The following is a 25,582-nucleotide window of genomic DNA, read 5'->3' as shown; positions in this document are numbered from 1 at the left end:
TCAGGATTCATATCGGGGCACGGGGCTGAAACTCACTGTGTCCGTCTGGCTTCCCTGGTGCTTTCAAAGGAAACCTGAGCCCTGCTGGGCCAAGAAAACCCGAGAGCCCGGCCAGGCAGACCCCACGCTGAGGCAGGACCCATAATTAGCCCTGACGGGTTTGTCCAGCCTAGTCCTGAAAATCTCCAGTGCCGGGGCTCCCACGACCTCTCGGGGACGTCGAGTCCCGCGCTGAACTCTGCTACCAGGCAGGGAGTTTTTCCAGCCTCAGTCTTTCTTGGCTAAGCCCATTGCGGCTTGTCCTGCCGTTCGGAGAACAATTGCTCAGCATCCTCTTTAGATCAGCCCATAAGGCATTTGCAGACTTCACGGGTCCCCTCTCCGTTATTGTCTCAAGACTAAACAAGCCCATGTCTTACCCTTCCCTTGCAGGCTGCCTTTTCTGCACCTTTGCTCCCTTTGTCACTCTCCTCTGGAGTTTATCTCCGTCTTTCCCAAAGGGAGCACTGTCCCCTCCCCTCCCGCCCGCTTTTGCACAGTTTGGTTTTACACCTAACCCCAGCTTTTACTGAACTTCAGGGCTGCCTTTTGCAAATCCAAAATGACCTCGTTCACTGATTTCCAACCGGCCAAAAAAATGTGAAAATGAAGCATCTGAATAAACAGCTGCTAAGCTATAGAATTGCTTAAATGTTGAAAAATGTATTTAAGCACCTCTGCAGCCTAACAGCCATTTAGTCCCATGCTCAGTTTTTAGGAGGGCAAGTGAGACTCTCCTTTGCATGATAATGTTTTCTACTTGTGTGTCAAGCTGCCGTGGATTGGAAACTGGAACCCAATTAAAATGCAACAAAACCAGCCTTTTAAAATTGCTTTTATTAGTTAAACAAAACAACCTTAAATGTGCCACCGCTGTGAACTGCCTTTGTCGTCTGATGTCACCGGCACGTTTAAGGTCTTTTTGTGTTAACGAATAAAAGCAATTTTTAAAAGTTGGTTTTGTGCCGTTTGAAACGTCTTCCCCCTTTTAATTGCAAACCGTGGTTTTGTGCAGAAGAAGTAAGTTTATCAAAATAGGGTTTGTGTTTAAAACTGGGGATTCGTTTGCAACGGCACAAAACCAGCATTTAAAAAAATTGTATTAGTTAAATATAACGTCCGTAAACATGCCGAATGCAGAAGTACAAGTCCATTTGCATTTAATATGAATTGATCAGACAAAGGAAATGGTAGTTGCAGTTCACAGGTCGAAGTGATGGCGACCAAATCCTTCAAAATGTTAGCACTGTAGATTGAACCTCTCTAATCTGGCACCCTCAGGACCTAACCGGTGCCAAACCAGAGAATTTTCCAGACGACAGCAGGTGAATGTTTAGCGGCATTACCAGCACTTCCATTGCTTGCTGGGCTCTTGGAAGACATTTCGGGGTAAATTAGAGCTAAATCACAGCTCAGAACGCTGAGCCAGGACTGGTGGCTATAAACAAACTTTATGGGACCACGGGAAACATGGCCACATCCGTGGTAAGTGGACATCCAGCTCACTGAAATCAGGCCGGGCTGTGGATGTTGCCGGACTAGAGAGGTTCAAGTAGTAGATTGTGTGCATAGTTTACTCTTCATACAATGGAAGAGGAAAACCAGCTCTCCCGCTTGCTCAGTGCCGACTCGCTTTCCTAGCTTTGCTTCGAGTGGCTGAATCTAACTGCCGCTCGAGAAACATTTCCCGCTGCAGAAAGCTGGATTAGCCCTTCCGCCAACTCCGGTGCCAGCCGCCGCTTTCTGCCTACGTGGCTTGATTGGCTGCCAACGCTTTAAAGACCATGTGCCTGCCTGGGTGTTACCCTGATTGGACGAGTTGGGAGGCAAAGTCGCGAGTCTTGGAAAGAAAACGATTTGACACAAATTAAAAAAAATCCCTCGATATTAAATTAACTATTGGGGTGTTTTTAAATGTTTTTATTTGTTAATAATTACAAATAAACAGTTGATTTTTATCCCTGTGGGGCCGTTTGACTGTCTCTGGGCTCCCTGGAGTGGTGGGGTCCCTGCTGCAGTTGCTGGGGGGGGGGGGGGATGGAATCCAGGCCCCTGCCATGGGGCAGCCAGATGCATTGTGGGAGCTACGCTTCTTCTGAGAAATCCTGCCTGGAGCTGATGGGTTTGAGGCAGGATGCCAGGCTAGATGGGCCTGTGCCAGGGTGGTAGGTGCTGGGCCCAATTTGGGGCAGCAGGTGGCATGGACGGGCAACCAGGCTAGATGGGCACATGCTCAGAGTGGGGGAGGGGTGTGCTTCAGTTCTGTTCCCCACTTGCCCCCTAAGCTGCCACTCCACTCTGAGGGGGGCAATGGAACCAGGGCTTGGCCCCCTGGGCTGGTTGCCCCAGGAGTGCAGGACAGGACGTGCCTTTGTCACTCTCATGGAGCCTTTCCCAGCCTGAGTCCATGGGGTGCAAATGAGGGAGGAGCCCCAGTTCCTGGTGAGCTGAAATTTGAAGCTGATTGGCTGGTGGACCTGCTCTGCCCTAGTGCTGCAGTGATCTGCCTGAAAGCCACGCTGCCCGGCCACACCTGCCAGGGGGCAGCTCCCTAGCCCCCTCTGCTCTAACCACTAGACACCACTCCCCTCCCAGAGCCAGACCCCAGACATTCTGCCTCCTAGCCCTCTGTTCTAACCACTAGACCCCACTCCTCTCCTACAGCCAGGCATAGAACCCAGACATTCTGTCTCCTGGCCCCTCTGCTCTAACCACTAGACCCCACTCCCCTCCCAGAGCCAGGGATAAAGCCCAGGTGTCCTGCTGCCAGCTACACAAAAAGGAGCGAGCTGGGACTAGCTGGGAACAGAAGCAAGGGGGCTGCTCTTCCATCCATGGCTGGGGCCCCTGGCCTGGAGGGGCCTGGACCCGGGGGTTGTATTCTCCGGTAGTTTCCAATGGGCGAAGCAGGAGCGGGAGCATGTTCTGGCATCTGCCTCTTTTGTGCTGCGCAGAGGGGGCGAAGCCTGAGATGCTGCCGGAGGCTGAGGGGCGGTCGTGCTTTGCCTTTAGTAATAAAGTTCTTTGTCCCACCAGCCTGTGGAAAAGAGGAAAGTCCTACAGTGAGACTGCTGGAGTGGTGGAGGAGCCCAGCGTTAGAGGCATCACTGGGCAGTGATGCAGCCATCTCTGGGGTGGTGCAACTGGGAACAGCTGCACATAACGCTGCAGGAGCACAAGTTTGCTCAGGGCCACGATGCAGCCACCTCTGAAGCAGGGCAGGTGGGAAATAGTCACACAACGGTTCTGTAAGAGGATGGTTCACACAGCCCCAAGACTCAGTTTCCCAGCTGCTCTGCCCTAGAGGTAGCTGTCGCACGTAACTCTACACAGGCATAGCGCACCCAGTACTGAGATGCAGCCACCTCTGGGGTGGAGCACTGAGGAAAAGCAGCATATAACCCTGCAGGAGCACAACTTGCCCACTGCTGAGATGCAGCCACCTCTGGGGTGGAACAGCGAGGAACAGCTGCATATAACACTGCAGGAGCACAACTTGCCCAGTGCTGAGATGCAGCCACCTCTGGGGTGGGGCACTGAGGAACAGCTGCATATAACACTGCAGGAGCACAACTTGCCCAGTGCCGAGATGCAGCCACTTGTGGGGTGGGGCAGCTGGCACACTGCAGCACCTGATGCCAGACTGGGTTGACTGTGCCAGAATACCCCTCTGCGTTCACAACCAGCACACTATTGCATGACTGTACCAAGCCTGGTGCGGTGTCATTTCAAAGCTCCGGCTTTGCTAAGCAGTAACAGGCGGCCCGGAGGCGCAGCGCTAGCGGTGACGTTCGAAACACAAGCCGTGCCGCTGCCTAAAAGGCTGTTTCCACAGAAGCCTGGGGAGCGGCCAAACCAGTTCCCCAGCAACAAAGGAGCATGCAGCCCCGGGAGCCAGGCGTGACAGAGGCTGCTGGGCATTACTGGTTCTTAGGGCAGTGGCAGGGGCAAAACAATTTCCTCCTTCTCCAGCTGGCTGCTGCCTGGCACTGGAACCGCTTTGCCCTGGGGACACTGGCCTATAAAACGAAGGGGCAGCTGCCCTGGGACTCCCCTCTTGCCCTGCCCCAGACAGGCATGTGGGGGCGACTTAGCTGCCGTGCATGTGGCCTTGTAACGTGTCTCCCGTGGCTCTTTGCTGCTCGTGCTATTAAAGCGCCGTGCGAGTCAGTCCATGGCACGACCCTCCGGTGGCGCTGTCGTGTAACAGGCTCACTAAATTGGCTCCCGCCCCCCTGAGGGTTGTGCGGCACCGGCCGAGAGCCCGTGGGGAGGAACGTGGCTCATCCCCACCAGCCTGTGCGGGGTTGGGCACTTAGCAGCCGGGGCTCTTTGGTTTCCTTGGGGCGGTGCCTCCCATTGCTGCCCCGTGGACGTGGCCTGACCCGAAAGTGGCCTGGCTGGTTCGTGAGTCAGTGGCATGTCCCGCTTGAGCACATCGCATGGGCCAGGATCCCACCGGGCCAAATGCCGCCAGGGGTGCAGCCTTTTCCCATTTGCAGCCCCAAACCATGTGCAGTGGAGGTGGGACCCCTTGGACATCGCAGGTGTCCTCTGCAGCCCCCCCAGGTCTGCGGACAGGTTGGAACCCGCTGCCCTAGCAGGCCGTGTACTGGCCAGGAGCAGGCTGCTCAGGGCAGGACAGGCATGTCTTGGGGGGATCTCAGATTGGGGTGTGTGCTGGGGTCACGCTGCCATATAACCCAGGCTGGTGAGAGCCGGGGGTGAAGGGGGGGCTGACAGGTGGAAGTTACATGTCAGGTGTAGTTTGCAGACTGTTAGGCTGTGAATGGTCCAGCCGGGAGCTCTTTCAGCAAGACATCAAGGTAGGGGTAATACAGCTGCTCGTTAGTCTGGGTTGTTCCCTGGTGCAGAATGCAGCCACCTCTGGGGCGAGGCAACCATGGAACAGCCACATATAACTGCACAGGGGTGGCTCACCCCGGCCCTGAGCTGCAGCCACCTCTGGGGTGGGGCAGCTGGGGAACAGCCGCTCGTGTGATCGCTCAGTTACTCACTTCCGGGGTGCCTTCGGACGCCGAGTTTTCGGATTTCATCATAGACGAAGATGAGGATGCCAAAAGGCAGAGGCACCAGCCACCACTGGAACCTGGAGGGAGCCAGGGGAGAGACCTTAGCTATGGAGAATGAGCAAAACATCTGTGCAGCCCCAGTGCTGGTCCCGTGGTGCTCGCTAAGCCGGGCTGCTGGGGAGAGCCCCCAGCCTGCCCCCTGCAGCGCCCCCTATTGCCGCCCTGGGGTCGGCCCTGCCTGCCCGGGGGAAACCCCACCCCACCCCATCCTGCAGCACAGCGCCCCCTAGTGTCACATTGGGTCCAGCCCTGCATTCCAGAGGAGAGCCCCCACCCTACCCTGCAGCACAGCGCCCCCTAGTGTCACATTGGGTCCAGCCCTGCATTCCAGAGGAGAGCCCCCACCCTACCCTGCAGCACAGCGCCCCCTAGTGTCACATTGGGTCCAGCCCTGCATTCCAGGGAAGAGCCCCCACCCTACCCTGCAGCACAGGGCCCCCTAGTGTCACATTGGGTCCGGCCCTGCATTCCAGGGAAGAGCCCCCACCCTACCCTGCAGCACAGCGCCCCCTAGTGTCACATTGGGTCCGGCCCTGCATTCCAGGGAAGAGCCCCCACCCTACCCTGCAGCACAGCGCCCCCTAGTGTCACATTGGGTCCGGCCCTGCATTCCAGAGGAGAGCCCCCACCCTACCCTGCAGCACAGCGCCCCCTAGTGTCACATTGGGTCCAGCCCTGCATTCCAGGGAAGAGCCCCCACCCTACCCTGCAGCACAGCGCCCCCTAGTGTCACATTGGGTCCGGCCCTGCATTCCAGAGGAGAGCCCCCACCCTACCCTGCAGCACAGCGCCCCCTAGTGTCACATTGGGTCCAGCCCTGCATTCCAGAGGAGAGCCCCCACCCTACCCTGCAGCACAGCGCCCCCTAGTGCTGCACTGGGCTGAATGGACGAGGCACATCCTGCTCTCACCGTATGGGCATGAAGTTGAAGATGTTGGGCATGCCAGGGCAGTAGCACAGGAAGCAGCCCAGACACAGCTGGAACACGATGGCAATCACCAGGATTTTATTCCTGCCACAGAAGAAGCCCGTGAGCTCGGGAGGGGCCAGGGAACGGCAGCTGCCCCTGGCTAATACACTTTCCATGCAGCTGACCAGGCAGGGCCCCCCCCAGCCGCCAGGGACAGCTCAGACCAAACCCCATCTTGTAGTGCCTCAAACCTGGGAGAACGTCTTGCCGGGCCCTGAGATGCAGCCACCTCTGGGGTATGGGGGGAACAACTGCACCATGGGGCTGGGTCACCCAGCACTGAAATGCAGCTGATTCTGGGGTGGAGCAGCTGGGGAACAACCATACATAACACTGCATGGGGATGGCTTAGCTGGTGCTGAGCTGCCACCTCTGGGGCAGTGCTGCTAGGGAATGGATGCAGAACATGCCCTCCCCCCCGGATTCTCTCCCCAGTGGTCTGTGGGCTCCCCAGCACCTGAAGAAACCCTGCTGGAAGACCGAGAGACGGCGAGTCTTGCGGATGAGGACGTCTGAGATCTGACACATCTCGATGCTGATGAAGAAGACGGTGTAACAGGTGTATTCCTGATACAGGCGCTGGCCAAACGTCTGCGAGCGGGGAGAGCGGCCGGTCAGAGTCAGCCCCCAGCACCACCCACATGGTTCTATTCTCCTGAGCCAGCCAGCCCCAAGCCTTCGGGCCAGATAAGAGCCAACACCCCCGAGGCCTGATTCCCTTTTCCCCTGAGTCAACCATTCCCCTGTACCTTTTATCCTCGGGGGGCCTAACGGAGTCGCTCCATCCCCTAGCAGCAGCAGTAAGGCTGTTATCCCCCAGGTGTGGCTAATGGGGTCGCTCCATTCCCCAGCAGCAGCAGTAAGGCTGTTATCCCCTAGGTGTGGCTAATGGGGTCGCTCCATTCCCCAGCAGCAGCAGTAAGGCTGTTATCCCCTAGGTGTGGCTATGGAGTGGTTCCATCCCCTAGCAGCAGGAGTAAGGCTGTTATCCCCTAGGTGTGGCTAATGGGGTCGCTCCATTCCCCAGCAGCAGCAGTAAGGCTGTTATCCCCTAGGTGTGGCTATGGAGTGGTTCCATCCCCTAGCAGCAGCAGTAAGGCTGTTATCCCCTAGGTGTGGCTAATGGGGTGGCTCCATTCCCCAGCAGCAGCAGTAAGGCTGTTACCTCTGATGGCCCATCACTCACCCACTCCTGCCCGTAGCTGTCCTGCACGTCTTGGAGATGGTCATTTTCCCACTGGGCCCGCAGCCCCACGCAGAGCAGGGGGAACCAGCCCTCCTGGGCCATGGCTGTGAAATAGTCCGTGAAGCCAGCGAAGGACTGGATGGCCCCTGGACAGGTGGGGGAAGGGAGAACAAAGCCATGAGGGTGGGATGCCCCCGGGAACTTGGTGCTGCCCCCGGCTGGCCCTTATGGACGTGGCTCAGTCTGGGGGAGGGCAGAGCCAGGTGGGTTTGGTTCTGCTCCCTAGTTTCAGTGGGGAGGCGGGGCCAGAGGAGTTTGGCTCCGCCCACGAGCTCTAGTGGGAGGCAGGGCCAGCTATACTTGGCTCCACCCATGAGTTCTAAAGAGGAGGTGGAGCCAACTCTGTGGAGCTCCTATTGGCTCCGCCCTGATATCTAGTCCCGCCTCCCACCTGTCAGAGCCACCCCTGGCCTGACCCACTGTCAGTCTCTCAAAGAGGGCTAATGAAGGTGGAAAAGCCACCAGCACCGGAGGGGTTAATCAATAGTGAGCCATGAACAGGCAGGGGAGAGGGTTCAAACTATCCGTAGCGCAGACACAGCTTCCTCTGGCTGCCTGCTCCCCTGCTCTAACCACTGCACCCCACTCCCCTCCCGGAGCGGGCTAGAGCCGACGCACCGATCTGGAAGTAGGAGTACACAGCCAGGGCTTCGTTCACCAGCCGGTCACGCCGGGGGTTCCGGGGCTTCAGGTGCATGATGTCGCTTTCCGCTTTCTCGTAGGCCAGGGACACCGAGGGAAACTAGTGGGGAGAAAGAGGGAGACTCGCTGGCTGAGCCGAGGGACCCAGGTGTTCGGGGGAGCACCCCCACCCTACCATCTGCTGCCCTGGGGCATTAGCACTAGGGGGGAGTCACCACCCTATTGCCTGCAGCACAGTGCCCCCTAGTGCCTTACTGAGGCATGGGGGCCAGCCCTGACCACTAGGGAAGAGCCTCACCCCACTCCCTGCAGCACAGTGCCCCCTAGCACCTCCCTAGGGCATTGGGGACAGCCCTTAGTACCAAGGGAGAGTCCCCTCCCCGCCCCCTGCAGCACAGCACCCCCTAGTGCCTCTCTGGGGCATTGGGGCCAGCCCTGAGCACTAGGCGGGGCTTTCACCCCACTGCCCACTGGACTCACGATGTCGGTGCAGAGCTCGATGAAGAGGATGGTGATGCAGCCCAAGGGCAGGGGGACGCTGACCGTGATGTAGATCAGATACGGGGTCAGCTCCGGGATGTTCTTGGTCAGGGTGTACGCGATGGATTTCTTTAGGTTGTCAAAAATCAGGCGGCCTGGGCAGGGACACAGCTGTCAGCGTGCCCCCTGCGGAGGATGAGACGCCCGAACCTCCCCCCAGCGTACCCTGTTCTGGGAGAGCCTCGCCAACGGGGAGGCTCCATTTGCACTGTCGGTGCCCCCCACACCCTGCTGGCTGGGCTACCAAGCCCCCCGGGGTCAAAGCCCCCTGCTCCGTGCGCACCTTGCTCCACGCCCGTGACGATGGAGGCAAAATTGTCATCCAGCAGGATCATGTCGGCTGCGTTCTTGGCGGCATCAGAGCCAGCGATGCCCATGGCCACCCCAATATCGGCCTTCTTCAGAGCTGGGGAATCATTCACCCCGTCGCCTGTCACGGCCACTATAGCGCCCTGTGGGGGGGAGACAGCTGGTCATGTGGGGTGGGGGACAAGGTGGAACGGACGAGCTGGAAGGAAAGAAAGAAGGCACCATAGCAACCCAATGAAGTGAAGCCCAACAAGGAAAAGCTGTGAAAGCTGGAGAAAGGGAAGCAAAGGAACAGAAGGCACGTGAACAGGGCCGCATTATGATTTTCGTGGGCCCTAGGCACTTTTGCCTTCATGGGCCCTTCCTTCATAAAAAAAATATTAAAAATTATTTTTGATGTAACTTTAAATACTTCTGGGCTGTGTCTAGACTGGCCACTTTTTCTGGAAAAGCAACCGCTTTTCCGGAAAAACTTGCCAGCTGTCTACACTGGCCGCTTGAATTTCCGCAAAAGCACTGACGATCTCATGTAAGATTGTCAGTGCTTTTGTGGAAATACTATGCTACTCCCGTTCGGGCAAAAGTCTTTCCAAAAAACTTTTGCGCAAAAGGGCCAGTGTAGACAGCAGAGATTTATTTTCCGCAAAAAAGCCCCGATGGCGAAAATGGCGATCGGGGCTTTTTTGCAGAAAAGCGCGTCTAGATTGGCATGGACGCTTTTCCGCAAAAAGTGGTTTTGTGGAAAAACGTCCTGCCAATCTAGACACGCTTTTCCGAAAATGCTTTTAACGGAAAACTTTTTATTTTTTTTCTGTTTTAGGCAAAATGTAATAGATTTTCGTGGGCCCTAAAAGGTTCATTTTTTTCTGATGTGAGAAAAAAATTAAAACATTGTCTTCGACCCTAACAGTTCATTTTTTTTCTTCTGATTTTAAAAGAAATTAAAACATTTTCGTGGGCCCCTAAAAGTATCGTGGGCCCTAGGCACTGTGCCTAAGGATAAGTCGGCCCTGCATGTAAGGACCGAGCACAGGGCAATGGGCAGGAGGAGCGGGGGCGTCGCTCCTGGGTGCCTCACCAACTTCTGGCAGCTCTCCACGATGATGAGCTTCTGCTGGGGGGAGGTACGGGCGAAGACCATCTCGGGGTGCATCTTCAGGATCTCGACAAGGTCCTCGCTCTCCATGTCCTTCAGCTGCCCCCCGTTCACCACACAGGCCCGGGCCTCCCTGAGGAGGGAGAGAGAACCCCCTGCTGAGCCCCCCACACAGATCTACCCACACAGCAGCCACTGCTGAGCCCCAGACGTAGTGCCCCTTACACCACAGCGCCCCCTGCTGAGCCCCCCACACAGCAGCCACTGCTGAGCCCCAGACGTAGTGCCCCTTACACCACAGCGCCCCCTGCTGAGCCATCCACACACAGCACCCCCCTACAAACACCACAGCACCACAGCTGAGCCTCCCTGCCCAACTCCTGGGTACTAACCCTGGCTCTAGGAAGGGAGCGGGATCTAGTGGTTAGACTCGAGCAAGGCCAGGAGGCCAGGAAGGCAGGACTCCCGGGTTCTCTCCTAGCTCTGGGAGGGGAGTGGGGGTGGGGGCAGGACTCCTGGGATTGCTCCTGGCTCAGGGAGGGGCTCTCACCACTTGTTGACTTGCTCCACAGGGATGCGCATCCTGGAGGCGATGTCCTCCACTGTCTCGCTGCCCTCTGAGATGATGCCCACGCTGGCCGCAATCGCCTTGGCCGTGATGGGGTGATCCCCTGTCACCATGATCACCTGGGATGGGGGGGAGAGTGTCAGGGCTCAAGGGGGGTGTCCATGGAGCAGGGTCCCAGCCAGGGTGGGGGAGGGACCCTAGAGCTGTGAGCTTCCTCAGGGCAGTGCCCCAGCCAGGGTGTGGGGAGGGACCCTAGAGCTGTGAGCTTCCCCAGGACAGTGCCCCAGCCGGGGTGGGGGAGGGACTCTAGAGCTGTGAGCTTCCCCAGGGCAGTGCCCCAGCCGGGGTGGGGGAGGGACCCTAGAGCTGTGAGCTTTTCCAAGGGCAGTACCTCAGCCGGGGTGGGGGAGGGACTCTAGAGCTGTGAGCTTCCCCAGGACAGTGCCCCAGCCGGGCAGGGAGATGCTGCAGTGCTGTGCGCTTCCCCAGGGCAGTGCCCCAGCCGGGGTGTGGGGAGCGACCCTAGAGCTGTGAACTTCCCCAGGGCAGTGCCCCAGCCGGGGTGGGGGAGGGACCCTAGGGCTGTGAGCTTCCCCAGGGCAGTGCCCCAGCCGGGGTGGGGGAGGACTCTAGAGCTGTGAGCTTCCCCAGGGCAGTGCCCCAGCCGGGGTGGGGGAGGGACCCTAGGGCTGTGAGCTTCCCCAGGGCAGTGCCCCAGCTGGACAGGGAGATGCTGCAGTGCTGTGCGCTTCCCCAGGGCAGTGCCCCAGCCGGGGTGTGGGGAGCGACCCTAGGGCTGTGAGCTTCCCCAGGGCAGTGCCCCAGCCGGGGTGGGGGAGGACTCTAGAGCTGTGAGCTTCCCCAGGGCGGTGCCCCAGCCGGGGTGGGAGAGGGACTCTAGAGCTGTGAGCTTCCCCAGGGCGGTGCCCCAGCTGGGTGGGGGAGGGACTCTAGAGCTGTGAGCTTCCCCAGGGCGGTGCCCCAGCTGGGTGTGGGGAGGGAGGTGCTGCAGTGCTGCGCACTTCCCTGGGCAGTGGCGCCCTACCCGAATGCCGGCAGTGCGGCACTTCATGACGGCGTCGGGCACGGTGGCGCGGGGCGGGTCGATCATGGAGATGAGGCCGGCGAAGCAGAGCCCGCTGGTGGGGAAGTTCATCTCTTCCGAGTCGAAAGAGAAGCCGCGTGGGAACTGCACCGGGTCCAGGTACAGGTGGCAGAACCCTGTGGAGGGGGAGGCGCAGCCAGGCAGGGCCTGTGAGGGGCGGGGCACTGGGGGGTCCCCCACTGCCCTCAGGCCTGGGAACCCCCCCTTGCATCCCACACATTGGGGGCTCGCCTGCCCTGGCCCCATGGGCCCCACACATAGAGCACCCCACCTTGGTTCCACATGCCCAGGGCAACTCCTCCTCCCTAGAGACCCAGGGTGTGGGGAGGGAGGTGCTGCAAGCTATGGCTGTGTCCCGCCCCTTTACCCAGCATTCCCTCCCCTTCCATGCCCCACATGCCCTCCCCCAACCCCCATCTATGTCCCTTTGCCCCATACGCCCTCCCCCAGCCACGCCCCCTTACCCAGCACCCGCTCTCCCAGGCCCCCCAGGTCCATGTACGCCGTCTGGAACGCCTCCTTCCACTGCTCGTCCAGGGGCAGTTCCTGCCCCTTGATCATGATGGTGGCGCAACGCTCCAGGATCCGCTCTGGGGCCCCTTTCATCACCAGCAGGTACCGAGGGTCCCGGGGGTCCTCCAGCTCGTGGATGGACAGCTGTGGGGATGGGGAGTGGGATCTAGTGGTTAGAGCAGGGGGCTTGGAGTCAGAACACCTAGGTCCTGTCCCCCTCTCTGGGGGCCACTGCATTAGCTGGCAGGGCCAGGATGTGGCCCTTGCTGACCTGGAATTTGTTGGTGGAGTTGAAGGGGATTTCACAGGCTTTCTTGTAGCGCTCCCGGTACTCCATGACGTTCCCCAGAGTGATCTCGGAGAACTTCAGCAGCGCCGTCTCTGAGGCATCTCCAATGACAATCCTCTGGAGGGGGGAGAATGGATGCTGGACTCCCAAGCAGAGCTGAACTGCAGCCACCTCTGGGGCGGGGCAGTGGGGGGAACAGCCGCACATAACACTGCCTGGGGGCGGGACTCGCAAAGCACTGAGATGCAGTCACCTCTGGGGCGGGGCAGTGGGGGGAACAGCCACACATAACACTGCCGGTGTCGGGGGGGGGTAACTCGCCCAGCGCTGAGATGCAGCCACCTCTGGGGCGGGGCAGTGGGAGAACAGCCGCACATAACACTGCCTGGGGGCGGGACTCGCCCAGCACTGAGATGCAGTCACCTCTGGGGCGGGGCAGTGGCGGGAACAGCCACACATAACACTGCCGGTGTCGGGGGGGGGGGGGGTAACTCGCCCAGCGCTGAGATGCAGCCACCTCTGGGGTGCAGCAGCGGGGGAACAGCCACACATAACACTATGGGGGGAGGGCTCGCCCAGCGCTGAGATGCAGCCAACTCTGGGGCGTGGCAGCTGGGGAACAACCACACAGTGGCACTGCTGGCCAGTTTATGGCAGGGGGAAGTACCCTGATTACTGAGACTAGAGTCATGGGATCTTTTAGTGACCCACCCTGGCAGAATATACTGAGCCTCCGTAACCTCGCCCCGTGTGCCGCCTAACACTGCTCAGGGGGTCAGGATCAGCCCTGGTCCCCATTAAAAGATACTGGACCAAGCAGTAGGTGCTGCCTGTCTCGTCTCTCTGGCTACGCGGCTGTACCTTGGGCACCGGCACATTATCCTGGCCTGATTTGAAGAAGGCTCGATTGCAGAGGGACACAATCTTGCACAGTGCTCTCCATGTCTCCGATGACTGATCAAAGCTCTGCCCTGAAGGACAGAGAAAATGAAAATAAACAGCTGATGACGTCCATCTCCTGCTTCCAACCTGAAGTATCCCAAAGCACCAGAAGGGCAAAGATGGCTCACCTGGTACTGAGATGCAGCCACCTCTGGAGTGGGAAGAGAGGGGAACAGCCACACATAACACCACATCCTTGCCCATGTGAGATGCAGCCACCTCTGGGGCAGGACAGCTGGGGAACCACCTCACATAACGCTGCACAGGGACAGCTCACATGACACTGAGATGCAGCCACCTCTGGGGCAGGACAGCTGGGGAACCACCACACATAACGCCGCACAGGGACAGCTCACACGGCGCTAGGTGCAGCCACCTCTAGATGGCAGTGGCTGGTTGAACAGAGACTCATACCTGACTGGTCCTCTGTGGTGTCAGCCGTGTGAATCTGGTTGTCGAACCACAGGTGGGAGACGGTCATGCGGTTCTGTGTTAGGGTCCCGGTTTTGTCCGAGCAGATGACAGAGGTGGAGCCCAGAGTTTCCACAGCCTCTAGGTTCTTCACCACACAGTTCTTTCGGGCCAAACGCTTGGCGGTGAGTGAGAGACAGACCTGCCAGGGGAGGGAGGGAGAATGGAGGAAAGATCAGAGTCTGCAAACAGGGTACATAATTTGAAGTGGATGCAGTGTGACACCAGATCAGTCGGTAGGAAACTGCACACAATCTGGACTGAACCTAGTATGAAACCAGATCAGAGTCAGTTGAAACACTGCCCACAATCTGGACTGGATTCAATGTGAAACAGAATCAGAGTTGGTATAAACATTATTGTGCAAAATCTATACCAGATGCAGCGTGAGCCTAGATCTGAGCTAATCTGAGCGCCGTCGAAAACTTGAATTGGATTGGAGACCATCGAAACACGACTTGCAACCTGAGGAACAGGGGAAATCCAGATAGAATGCTGAACCCAGTCTGGGCTGGATCTAGTGTGAAACTGGATTGGGAGTTAGTCCAAACACTGCAAAATCTGGACTGGATCTGTTGTGAGTCCCGATTGGAATCCCATACTGGCTGAATCACAGACTGGGCTGGAGCCAATGTAAAATGATCTTTGACTCAAATTATTTAGAAAATCTGAATTGGATTCAGTGTGTAAGACGGAACTGAGTTACTGTATACAGAGTCCAGTGTTACAGGAGACCAGAATCAGTCTAAACACTACCAGACCTGATTGGGATCTAGAGCATGGGTTCCCAAACTGGGGTGTGTGAAGAAATTCCAGGGTGTGTGTGTGAGGTGACCCAGCTCCCCCCCATCAATTCCTCCCTCTCCCCCAAGTTTTGCTGCTGTTTTTGTTTTTCGACCCTGATCCGTTCTTTTCTTTTTGGTCAACAAGTTTTGCTGCTGGGGGTGGAGGGTGTGAGGGTCCTCAAAAATCAAAAAGAGGGTGTGATGCTGAAAAGTTTGGGAGCCACCGATCTGGAGTAAGACTGAAAACTTAGACTGGATCTAGATTGGAGTCAGTCTAAAAATAGTGCTTAAAATCAGCACTGGATCCACACTGAGACTAGATTGGAATCATCTTAAAGGCTGCGTGAAACCTGGATTGCATCTGGTATGAAACTGGTTCAAAGTCGGTTGGATCACGGCACTGAATCTGGTCTGGATTTGGTGTGCGGCTGGACTGGCCCCAGTATGAAGTGAGATGGGTTACAAACCGGGTCTCAAACCTGGACCAGATATTCTGTGAAACTGGACTGGAGTCAGGAGGAACCTGAAAGAAAACTGGCTGGCTCAGCTGTGGGGCCGGACTGGGACAAAACCTGGATCGGGTCCATTGTGAGCGCAGCTCAGAGTCGGGCCCCGGCCGAGGGGGACTCACCGTGACAGTGGCCAGCAGCCCCTCCGGCACGTAGGCCACCACGATGGCCATGAAGAAGACCATGGCCTTGAGGAAGGGATATCCGATCACCATGGCGACGACGAAGAAGGTGCCCCCGAAGAAGATGGCCAGGCCGGCGATGATATCCACAAAGTGCTCGATCTCGATGGCGATGGGCGTCTTCTCGTTCTCCACGCCCGAGGCCAGGCTGGCGATGCGCCCGATGATGGTGCGGTCTCCGGTGTTAACAATGATGCCGGTGGCAGTGCCTAGTGGGGAGGGATAAAGCTACACGGTGACCCACATGGCCTCAGTCACAAAGGATCCTGGGGAGAGCTTGCCCAGTGCTAAGATGCAGCCACCTCTGGGGTGGGGCAGCTGGGAAACAGCCACACATAACACCAGACAGAGATGCTGGCTTGGCGCTGAGATGCAGCCACCTCTGGAGTGGGGCAGCTGGGAAACAGCTGCACTAAAACATGGCACAATGATTTAGGACAGGATGGAGGAGCCTCTCATATCCATTTGACAGTGCAGGAGGGAATTTAGAGAGTGCCTGCCACTGAAACACCCCATCCTCTACTCAGGCTGGGGTCTTGGAGCTGACCCTGATGGCTGGGGAGAGCCCTGCCCTGAGCCCTGCGTTGGGCACCCCCTAGCCCTAGCTGGGTCATTGGGGCCAGCCTGGATGGCCAAGCGAGAGCATCCCCTTTTGTGACACCCCACCCAGGTCTGCCCTCTGAGCCTGTCCCTGCTGGCACCTTCCAGGCACATGGTGGAGAAGAAGGCGATGTTCCGGGTTTCCAGGGGGCTCTCGTGGGTGCACTCGGGGGCTCTGGTCTGGGGCTCGGACTCCCCCGTCAGAGAGGAGTTATCCACCTGCAAGACAGACCCAGTGGGTCAGCACCTGGTGCTGAGATGCAGCCACCTCTGGGGTGGGGCAGCTGGGGAACAGCCCATGGCACAGCAGCCCCAGCCCCCGGAGATGGGATGGGTGGTGAGGGGGCAGGCCCAAGTGATCAGCTGGGCAGATGGATAGGCACTGTTCAGCAGGGGGCAGCTAAACAGCCTCCCACCCCGCACCCTGTGCCACCCCCACCGAGCACAGCCCCCGCACCTTGCAGCCCTGAGATGTGATGATCCGGATATCAGCCGGGACCCTGTCCCCACCCTTGATCTCCACCAGGTCCCCGACCACTAGCTGGTTGGCGTTGATCTGGAATTTGTCCCCATCCCGAATCACCGTGGCTTGCTAGGAGAGTGAGAAGAGTCTGTGTTAACCTCAGACCTACAGCCACTCAGGGGCGCTGCATGACTCGCCTGGTGCTGAAATGCAGCCACCTCTAGGGTGGGGCAGCCGGAGAACAGCCGCACATAACACCTCATAGTGACAACTTGCCTGGTGCTGAGATGCAGCCACCTCTGGGGGGGGGGGGGGAGCCGGGGAACAGCCCCACATAGGTTTGGCTCTGCTGTGAGCACTCCCCTCCCAGAGCTAGGGAGCGAACCCAGGAGTCCGGGCTCCCAGCCCCGCTCCCCGCAGTGTAATGTCCGGGCTTTCCATGACCTGGGTTCCCACCCCAGCCCTAGTTCTTGCCTGGGGCACGAGATTCTTGAAGCTGGCGATGATGTTGGTGCTCTTGAACTCCTGGTAGTAGCCAAAGCAGCCGGTCACGACCACCACGGCGATGAGGGCGATAGCCAGGTACAGCTGCCCGGGGACAGGTGCGGGGAGAAAGGTTATTTACTCATCCCTAGGAGCAGCGGGCAGCCCCTCGTCACCTGCCGGACAACCACTCCCCTCCCAGAGCCAGGGATGGGACCCAGGAGTCCTGGCTCCCAGCCCCATCCCCCCCCATTAGATCTCCCCTCCCCTCCCAGAGCCAGGGATGGGACCCAGGAGTCCTGGTTCCCAGCCCCATCCCCCCCATTAGATCTCCCCTCCCCTCCCGGAGCCAGGGATCGGACCCAGGAGTCCTGACCCCTCCCCCCCCCCCGCACCGGGTACCCACGTTATCCGCACTGGTCAGGTCTCCTTGGCCGCACTGGATGCCGAAGGCGATGAGGCAGATGGCAGCGGCCACCCACATCAGGCACTGCAGCCCCCCGGCCAGCTGGCGGGCGAACTTGACATACTCGGGGGTCCCCTTGGGGGGTTTGAGCTCGTTGGGGCCGTCCCGGAGTAGGATTTCGCCTGCCCACGTGCTGTTCAGGCCCTGGGTGCACAGAGAGAGGGCGCCCTGTGTCAGCTGGAACCCGCCCCCGCTCGTGCCAGGTGGGGGCGTGGCTAGGATAGAGGGGTGGAGCTACCGTGTAGGGGCGGGGCTATTAGGTGGGGTGGGACCCAGGGGTGTGTTCAGGATCCCCAGAATTGCCTTTGTCCACCCACGTGGCCGGCCATACACCCATGGCCGGATGGAGGTCCAAGGCCCCAGCCCCTGGAGTCAGGTGAATGACTCAGGAGTTCAATGAAGCCAGGTCCCAGCCCTCGTGGCGGGGGGGGGGAGGGGGGAGGGAGATGCTCTGACAGCTGCTTGGTGCCTGCCTGGGCTGGCAGACGGCCTGAGTGCCCAGCGCGGGCGGAGAACAGCAGCGTGAATGCTTCCTGCCTCTGCCTGGGGCACTGCTCTAGGGAAGCTCACAACTCTGGCGTCCCTCTCACCTCAGCAGGGGCGGAAGCTCACAGCTCTGGAGATGGCCCCTAAAGCTGGCTGGGGCACTGCCTTGAGGAAGCTCACAGCCCCGGGGACACTGTCTCCGACCTCCTGGGGGGGTTGAAGGAGGGAGCCCCCTGCCCTGAGGCACAGCTGCAATCGGGCACGGGGGCACAGCTGGAGAAGATGTGCTGCAGTCTAGTGGAGGGGGGCCTGGGAGGTAGATGGCCCCCGGGGCTGGGTTGAGAGACACGGCCCCACCCGGCCTCCGTCTTGGGGGCTGGGTTGAGAGACACGGCCCCACCCGGCCTCCGTCTTGGGGGCCCTTACCTTCAGAGCCATAACAGGGGTGGGGCAAGTGGGGCACTGGCCCCAGGTGCAGAACATTTAGGGGCGCAAAATTAAAAATGAGAAAGTTAAAATACTATTTCGTTTATACCATCACTGTCGTCTATTTGCAATCTCAAGAGATGTGCAATTAACAACATGTGCAATGAATAAAATTAATACCAAAAAATAGAATTTTATCATTTTTTGGGGGGGAGGGGCAGTTCAGTAGCCTGCTCCAGGCGCAGAAAACCTTCGTTTCGGCTCTGCTTACCTTGCTCACACTGGTTTGGTACTTCAGCTCCAGGTCTTCCACGGAGAGCTGATGGTCATCCTAGGGGAGAGAAGGGAGCCCGGAGGCAATGAATGGGCTGCCCCACATGTGACCGACATGCCGACTGCCTGGGTCGGCCGAGAGCCTGGACCCATCGGTGGGAGCGGGGCAGTTTCCCCCAGCGTGACCGACACAGCGGAGCTGCCTGGGTCTGCCGGGAGCCAGAGCCGATTGCTCTAGAAGGGGGTGATCTAGCTGCCTCTAGCTCCCGGCAGAAGCTAACAGCTCTACTACTGCTGCCAGCGGCATGAGCGACCGAGCCTTGTGCAAGGCCCAGCCCCCGCCCCGCTGCCCCCACTCACCACGTCCATCTCCTTCTTCATGTTCTCCAGCTTCTCCTTCTTCTTCGCCGCCTTGGTCGTCTTCTTCTTCTTGATCTTCACGTCCATGGCGCCGTCGTCCTGCTTCTCCATCTCCACCGCGTACAGCTCATACTGGTCCTGCGGAGAGGAGCACAGCTCTACACCCGCCGACCTTGGGGGGAGTTGCTCCCTGAGCACCACCAGGCCTCTGGGCAAGGTAACAGCCCTACTACTGCTGACGGTAGGTGACAAGGCATCATGCTGCCTGGTATTCAGCTACGCATCCTCTGGGCAGTATGGCTGGCTCTGGTAGGGGAGCGGAGCCTAGTGTGTAAAAGCAGGGTGGGGGCTGTGGAAAGGGAGTGGGGTCTAGTGGTTAGAGAATGGGAGGGGCGGAGCTAGGAGTCAGGATGCCTGGGTTCTATCCCCAGCCCTGGGAGGGGACTGGGGTCAAGCAGCGGGGCTGGGAGAGAGCCAGAACTCCTGGGTCCCATGGCACTGGATCAGATGACTTCACGTCCCTCTGTTCCCCCTCTGGTCCGCCAGCTCGGAGCTTTGCTGGGGACCCTGGCGCATACCCGGGCATGCGGAGGGGGGCACCTTGTACTTGCCCTGCGGGCTGTTCACTAAGCCCCCCAGTGGGTGGAGAAAGGAGAACACCCCCTATTGCGCCGCGGTGCCACAGCACCGCGCCCCCGAGTGCCCGCTCCGACTGCCTGGAGTCCATGGATCCCTCTGCTGCAGGTTTGCCCACTAGGAAGGGGCCAGCTGCTCCTTGCACAGCCCCTAGGAGGCGCTGCTAGGACCTAGCTCTGCTGGCCTGCCAGGAAAGGCCTGTGCAAGAGCGAAGCCAAACCTAGGAGGGAAGGTGCCTTTCAACCAGTCGCTGAAACGTAGGCTGGGAGCTGACTGCCCGGCCAGGGCCCCCCATCTGCCCCCTGCACTTGTTTCTCTGGCTGGCTTCGTGGCTGGCTCGCCTGCATAATTCATTTTGCTGGGGGTGAGCCAATGAAGGTGGCGGGGTGTAGCTGGTTAGATAATCAGGTGGCTTTATATGGGGTTGGTAAGTTACATGTCAGTAGCATGAGTGGTTAAGGGTGAGCTGGGACTAGTGGGATCGGTATTAGGGACACACCGGGAGTGAGTGGGGAAAACCAAAGGGGAAAACCAAAGGAAAAAAAGCAAAGGAAGCTGCTAATCCCAGCAAACATCCAGTTGTTTGCATCGCTGGGCTGCAGGTCCGGCTGTTCTCTGTTCCCACCAGAAGGACCAGGGAAGCGAGAGGGTGATGGGATAAACCCCCTAACAGGCGCCATTTACCCAACTCAGTTCCCTCCACGGTGACTGACAATCGGAAAGCCACATAGCAACAGCCCGGGAAACTCATCGGGTGTGATTTGGAAATTCTCTACCCATCCAGCTATCCATTCAACTTTCTTTCTTTCTTTCTTTCTTTCTTTCTTTCTTTCTTTCTTTCTTTCTTTCTTTCTTTCTTTCTTTCTTTCTTTCTTTCTTTCTTTCTTTCTTTCTTTCTTTCTTTCTTTCTTTCTTTCTTTCTTTCTTTCTTTCTCATACACTCCCTCTCTCTCTCTCTCTCTCTCTCTCTCTCTCTCTCTCCCTTCCTATACACATCCTGTATCCATCCATCCTCATACACACTCATCTAGCTATTCATCCATCCGCCCCCCCATGTAACACCACTTCTATCCATCTACCCCCCCCCCACTATTTATCGAACTATCCACAAGAAGGCCCATCACCCTGGCGTCTGGCCCTTTCCCCCTGCAGAGAATCAGAGCCAGGCCCTTACCGCTTTCCCCATCCTGGCTCTCGGGGCCCCCGGCGGGTGGGGTGCGCTGGGGACGGTGGCCGCACGGGCAGAGGGACGGCAGCCCAGGTAGCTCCGGCAGTCTGGCTGGGCAAGCAGCTGTGCCCATCAGAGAGCCTTTTATACTGTCCCAGGGGACCTTGCCCGCCCACTGTGGACACACTGGTGCCATGACGCCCCCCCCCCCTGCTCCCTGGCTTGCGTGAGCCTTGAAGTCACAACACAGGAGCTGATAACCTCCGCGGGCGGAGAACAAACCACTGCGATCACCTTGGAATGACCCCCCAGGGAGCCAGCACGCCTGGCGCTGGCAGGGACCGGCAAGGTGACACCCCCGGCCAGGGAGAAAGGGACACAGCTTGTGTGGCTTGGGAGCTGGGATTCCTAGGTTCTTTCCCCAGCTCTGGGAGGGGAGTAGGGTCTAGTGGTTGGAGCAGGGGGCTGGGAGCCAGGACTCTGTCCATGGAGCACAGAGCATGGGGGAGGGTGCTAGTTCTGCGGATAGATAGGAGTCCACAGATTTTTAAAAGCACAGTCAAGTCCAGCTCATGAACAGGCAACAAGAGATCAGAGGCCCAGATCCCCACTGGGGTCAATGGGCCGTAGCTCCATTGGCGTCAATGGGGTGGTCAATGGGCCGTAGCTTCGTTGGAGTCAATGGGGCAGATTCCCGCTGGGTCTAGTGTCCTGGACAGCCCTGGCTTACACAGAAGAGGATCTGGCTCAAGGTTCATCGAGGCAGCTGGCACGTAACTTGTCAGGTTTCTCTGTGTTTTTGACCTTATGGTCAAGAACTTGACCCGGTAGCATGGACTGTGCTCCAGAGGCAAGCTGGCCTAGTGGTGAAGGTGGTGAATGGATATTCAGATAGACCTGGCTTCAATGCCCAGAGCTGCTATCAACTCACTGGGGAACCCTAGACAAGTCACTGCAGAGCTCTGTGCCTCAGTTTCCCACTTACAAATAATCCTGCCTATGTCTAGTTAAAGACTGATCCCAGGTGGGCAAGGCCTGTCTCTGGATAGGTCTGGGCGATGCTTGGCACAATGGGGCCCTGATCCCGGCTGGGCAGGGCCTGTCTCTGGATGGGTCTGGGTAGTGCCTGGTACAATGGGGCTCTGATCCCAGATGGGGTAGGGGCCATGTCTGGGCTCTGCCTGGCACACTGAGGGTATGTCTACACTACAGCACTAATTCGAACTAACTTCATTCGAATTAGTTAATTCGAACTAAGCAAATTTGAACTAGTGCATCTAGACTGAAAAACTAGTTTGAATTAGTATTTTGCTAATTCAAACTAGCATGTCCCCATTGAGTGGACACTAAACCAAGGTTAAGGCTGGCCGGAAGCAGTGCCGGCAGGGCATCAGGTTAGGACTTAGAGCATGGAGCTGCTGTCTCAGGCTAGCCGAGGGCTGTGCTTAAAGGGACCCGACCCCCACCCCAGACAGACAGTTCTCAGGGGTTCCCCGCTCGCTTGTCTAACTCAATGAGGGACAGCAAAGCAGTCCTGGCTTGGAGTGCCCTGAATGCCCACACTGGGCACATCACAGCACTTGGCCATCAGCCCGGCTGCACTTGCCGCAGGCTGCCATCCGGAGGGGAGGGTCAATCGGGGGGGGGGGGGGGCTGCAGGAGAGCTTCCACCCCGAGGAGCCCGCAGAGCCACCCCAGTCCTCCCCATCGGGGGCTCGTACCCCATTCCTCCCTCACCTCCTTCCACTTACCCCTCCCTAGCCCCCCTTCCTGATGTACAAAATAAAGGACACGTGTGTTCAAAAATAGAAACTCTCTTTATTGAACAAAACTCGGGGAGACTGGGAAAAGGAGGTGGGAGAGGGGAAGAGAGAGGGTGGGAGAGGGGAGGGCAACTAAAATGATCAGGGGTTTGGAACAGGTCCCATATGAAGAGAGGCTAAAGAGACTGGGACTTCTCATCTTAGAAAAGAGGAGAAGGAGGGGGGACAGGATAGAGGTCTATAAAAGCATGAGTGGTGTGGAGAGGGTGCATAAAGCAAAGTTCTTCATTAGTTCCCATAATAGAAGGACTAGAGGACACCAAATGAAAGGAATGGGTAGCAGGCTTCAAACTAATAACAGAAAGTTCTTTTTCACAAAGCAAATAGTCAACCTGTGGAACTCCTTGCTGCAGGAGGCTGTGAAGGCTAGAACTAGAACAGAGTTTAAAGAGAAGTTTGATAAAGTCATGGAGGTTGGGTCCATGGAGTGGTATTAGCCAGGGGGTAGAATTGGTGTCCCTGGCCTCTGTTTGTGGAAGGCTGGAGATGGATGGCACGAGACAAATGGTTTGGTCATTGTCTTCAGTCCATCCCCTCTAGGGTACCTAGTGTTGGCCACTGTCGGGCTAGATGGACCTTTGGTCTGACCCAGTACGGCCGTTCTTATGTTTTTATGTTCTAAGCTCAGGGCTCAGGGTTGGGGTCTCACTGGACCACCTTGATTTTCATGCAACCCTGCTCCTGGGTGGCCAGGCTGGCAGCTATTCTGCCCTAGACGGCCACTTTCCTGAGCCTAGTGCGGAGATCATGGACGTTGGAGGCTTCCCCCCAAACCTGGATGAGGTCCACGATGTCTGCACTAGACCAGGTGGGTGCCCGCCTCTTGTGGCCCCGGGCAGGCTCCTGGGAGCCGCCAGCCTGGTCCCGGGAAGAGGCGGAGGGCTGGGTGGCAGCGGGTGGCTGGCTCATGCCGAGCCAGGTGCAGGGTCTGCTGGCTCGGTGCTGGCAGGCTTGCAACTGGCACAAGCACTGTAGCCAGACCGTGCCCCTTTAAGGGCTCCCGGGGCCGGGAGGGGGGCAGACGAGTTTCCCTGGTTTGGCCCAGAGTGGCCACCAGGGCAAGCTGGGGAGGGCTAGCCTCCCACTAGTTCGAATTAAGTGGCTACACAGCCCTTAATTTGAACTACTTAATTCAAACTAGGCGTTAGTCCTCGTAGAATGAGGTTTACCTAGTTCGAATTAAGTTCGAACTAGTGGTTTGCCTGTGTAGCACCTATTAAAGTTAATTCGAACTAACGGCTGTTAGTTCGAAATAACTTTGTAGTGTAGACATACCCTGAGTGCCTGCACCAGCCCTAAACCCACAGGGCTCTCTCTCTCTTGGGCATATCACACACACACACACACACACACACACACACACACACACACACACACACACACACACACACACGTCGGGTGTTTCTGTTCTGTTTCCTTCCTGTTTGTCTTCTGCAGCAGAGCAGTGTGGGGGGGGGGGGGGGGGGAGAGGGGCAGAGTGTGGGGACGGCCAGAGCTTGAGGGGCCCCACGGGACACAGCTCTCGGGGGCAGGCTCCTGAGCTGGGCAGAGGGGCCAATTTGCTGGTACTGGGTCCTGCCATCTCTGGGAACGGCCTGGTGATCTAACTCGGCCCTTCTACTGTAGGGCCTGACTCACTTTGCCGAGAAAAGGAGTTAAAACAACCCCCTTGTGGTCCACATGGGGAAACTGAGGCATGGCAAGGGGTATGATTGTCCCAAAGGCAGTTGGGATACAAGTAGGAAACCCTGCCCCCACGCTAATCACTAGACCCCACTTCCTGCTCAGAGCCAGGGCTAGAACCCAGATGTCCTGGCTCCCAGCCTTTCCTGCTCTAACCACTAGCCCCCACTCCCCTCCCCAAGCTGGGACCCTTATTCCTCAGTAGGTCTGACTCCCCTGGTGGCCCAGGCTGGCGCTGACTTGGCAGGTTCCTGTCTCTGACCTTGCAGGGCCCTTGGCCTGGAACAGTCGCTTTGTCCCAACTGCGTCTGCTTGTCCCGGGCCCAGCGCTTGCCGGAGCCTAGATACCCCCAAACCTTATCAGGGCCAGGTTATCGGCCTCCTGGAGATTGTGGGCTGGGGGAGGGAGGGATGGGGCTGCAGGCTCCTCACAGGCTGGCACACACACACACACACACACACACACTGTGACAAACACACACTGGGACATGCACACACACTGACACAGACAGACACTGGGACATGCACACACACACACACACACAGACACACACACACTGCGACAAACACACACTGGGACATGCGCATGCACACACACAGACACACACACACACACTGATGTCGACACACTGGGATATGCTCACAAACTGACACACACACACAAACACAGTCACGCTTACAGTCACACACTGGGACATGCACACACATGCACAAATACACATACACTGGCACAAATACACACTGAAATACATATTGACACACACACACACTAACATGCACACGCACGCGCACAAATACACACTAATACTAACAGACACATGCACATGCACACACACATACCCAATACATACACACGCAGATACACTGACGTCCATGCACCCACACGTACACACTGATGCACAGAGACACAAACACACACACTGTCACACACGCACATTACCAAGTTGGTTGTGACCGGGGCTGGCCTTACCATGAGGTGAACTGAGGCAGCTGCCTCAGGGGCCAGACTGTGTTGGGGGGGGCCCCAGAGTGCAGCGAGCGGGTAGGGGGGCGTCATTCAAGCTCCCCGCCTCAGTGCCAAAATGTCGTGGGCCGGCCCTGGTTAGGACCCTCCCAAAATGGGCATTGTCCTCACTGGCGTGGCGCCCGGAGGCTTGACCGCTGGCTAAGTGTCAAACCATTCCCAGGCCCAGGTGGCTATTTGAAGACATTGTCCCTTTAAGCAGGGCTGCACCGAGCTGGGGCAGTTCTCAGAGGCTGGGCAGCCCTGGGCCGTGCTGCCCCCTGCTGGCCACGCTTCTATGCTGCTCTCTGGCACCCTCCTACCTTCCTCAGTGAGCTGCCCTGAGACATTGCATATGCAGTGGCTAGTTTTATGGAAAGAGAGAGCCAGGGCTCCTGGGTTCTCTCCCAGC

General features: G+C 58.0%; 1 protein-coding gene across 1 annotated transcript; it reads right to left on the bottom strand.

Moving 5' to 3' along the window:
- Positions 1-1,965: 1,965 nt before the first annotated feature.
- On the bottom strand, positions 1,966-20,679 carry ATP4A (ATPase H+/K+ transporting subunit alpha). The gene is made up of 23 exons (XM_075908243.1): positions 20,668-20,679; positions 18,858-19,118; positions 18,496-18,555; positions 17,253-17,456; positions 16,838-16,951; positions 16,358-16,492; positions 16,002-16,119; positions 15,241-15,509; positions 13,768-13,966; positions 13,273-13,382; positions 12,394-12,528; positions 12,074-12,266; positions 11,550-11,725; positions 10,487-10,623; positions 9,919-10,069; positions 8,815-8,983; positions 8,472-8,626; positions 7,968-8,091; positions 7,290-7,435; positions 6,561-6,694; positions 6,044-6,145; positions 5,058-5,149; positions 1,966-3,076 (listed from the first exon to the last, which is right to left on the bottom strand). Exons 1-23 carry the CDS (start codon positions 20,677-20,679, stop codon positions 3,048-3,050), a joined length of 3,225 nt encoding a protein of 1,074 aa, XP_075764358.1. The 3' UTR covers positions 1,966-3,047.
- Positions 20,680-25,582: the final 4,903 nt, after the last annotated feature.

This window comes from Pelodiscus sinensis, chromosome 24 (genome assembly GCF_049634645.1).
Source record: "Pelodiscus sinensis isolate JC-2024 chromosome 24, ASM4963464v1, whole genome shotgun sequence".
Lineage (NCBI taxonomy): Eukaryota > Metazoa > Chordata > Testudines > Trionychidae > Pelodiscus > Pelodiscus sinensis.
This window is presented reverse-complemented; position numbering and strand designations above follow the sequence as displayed.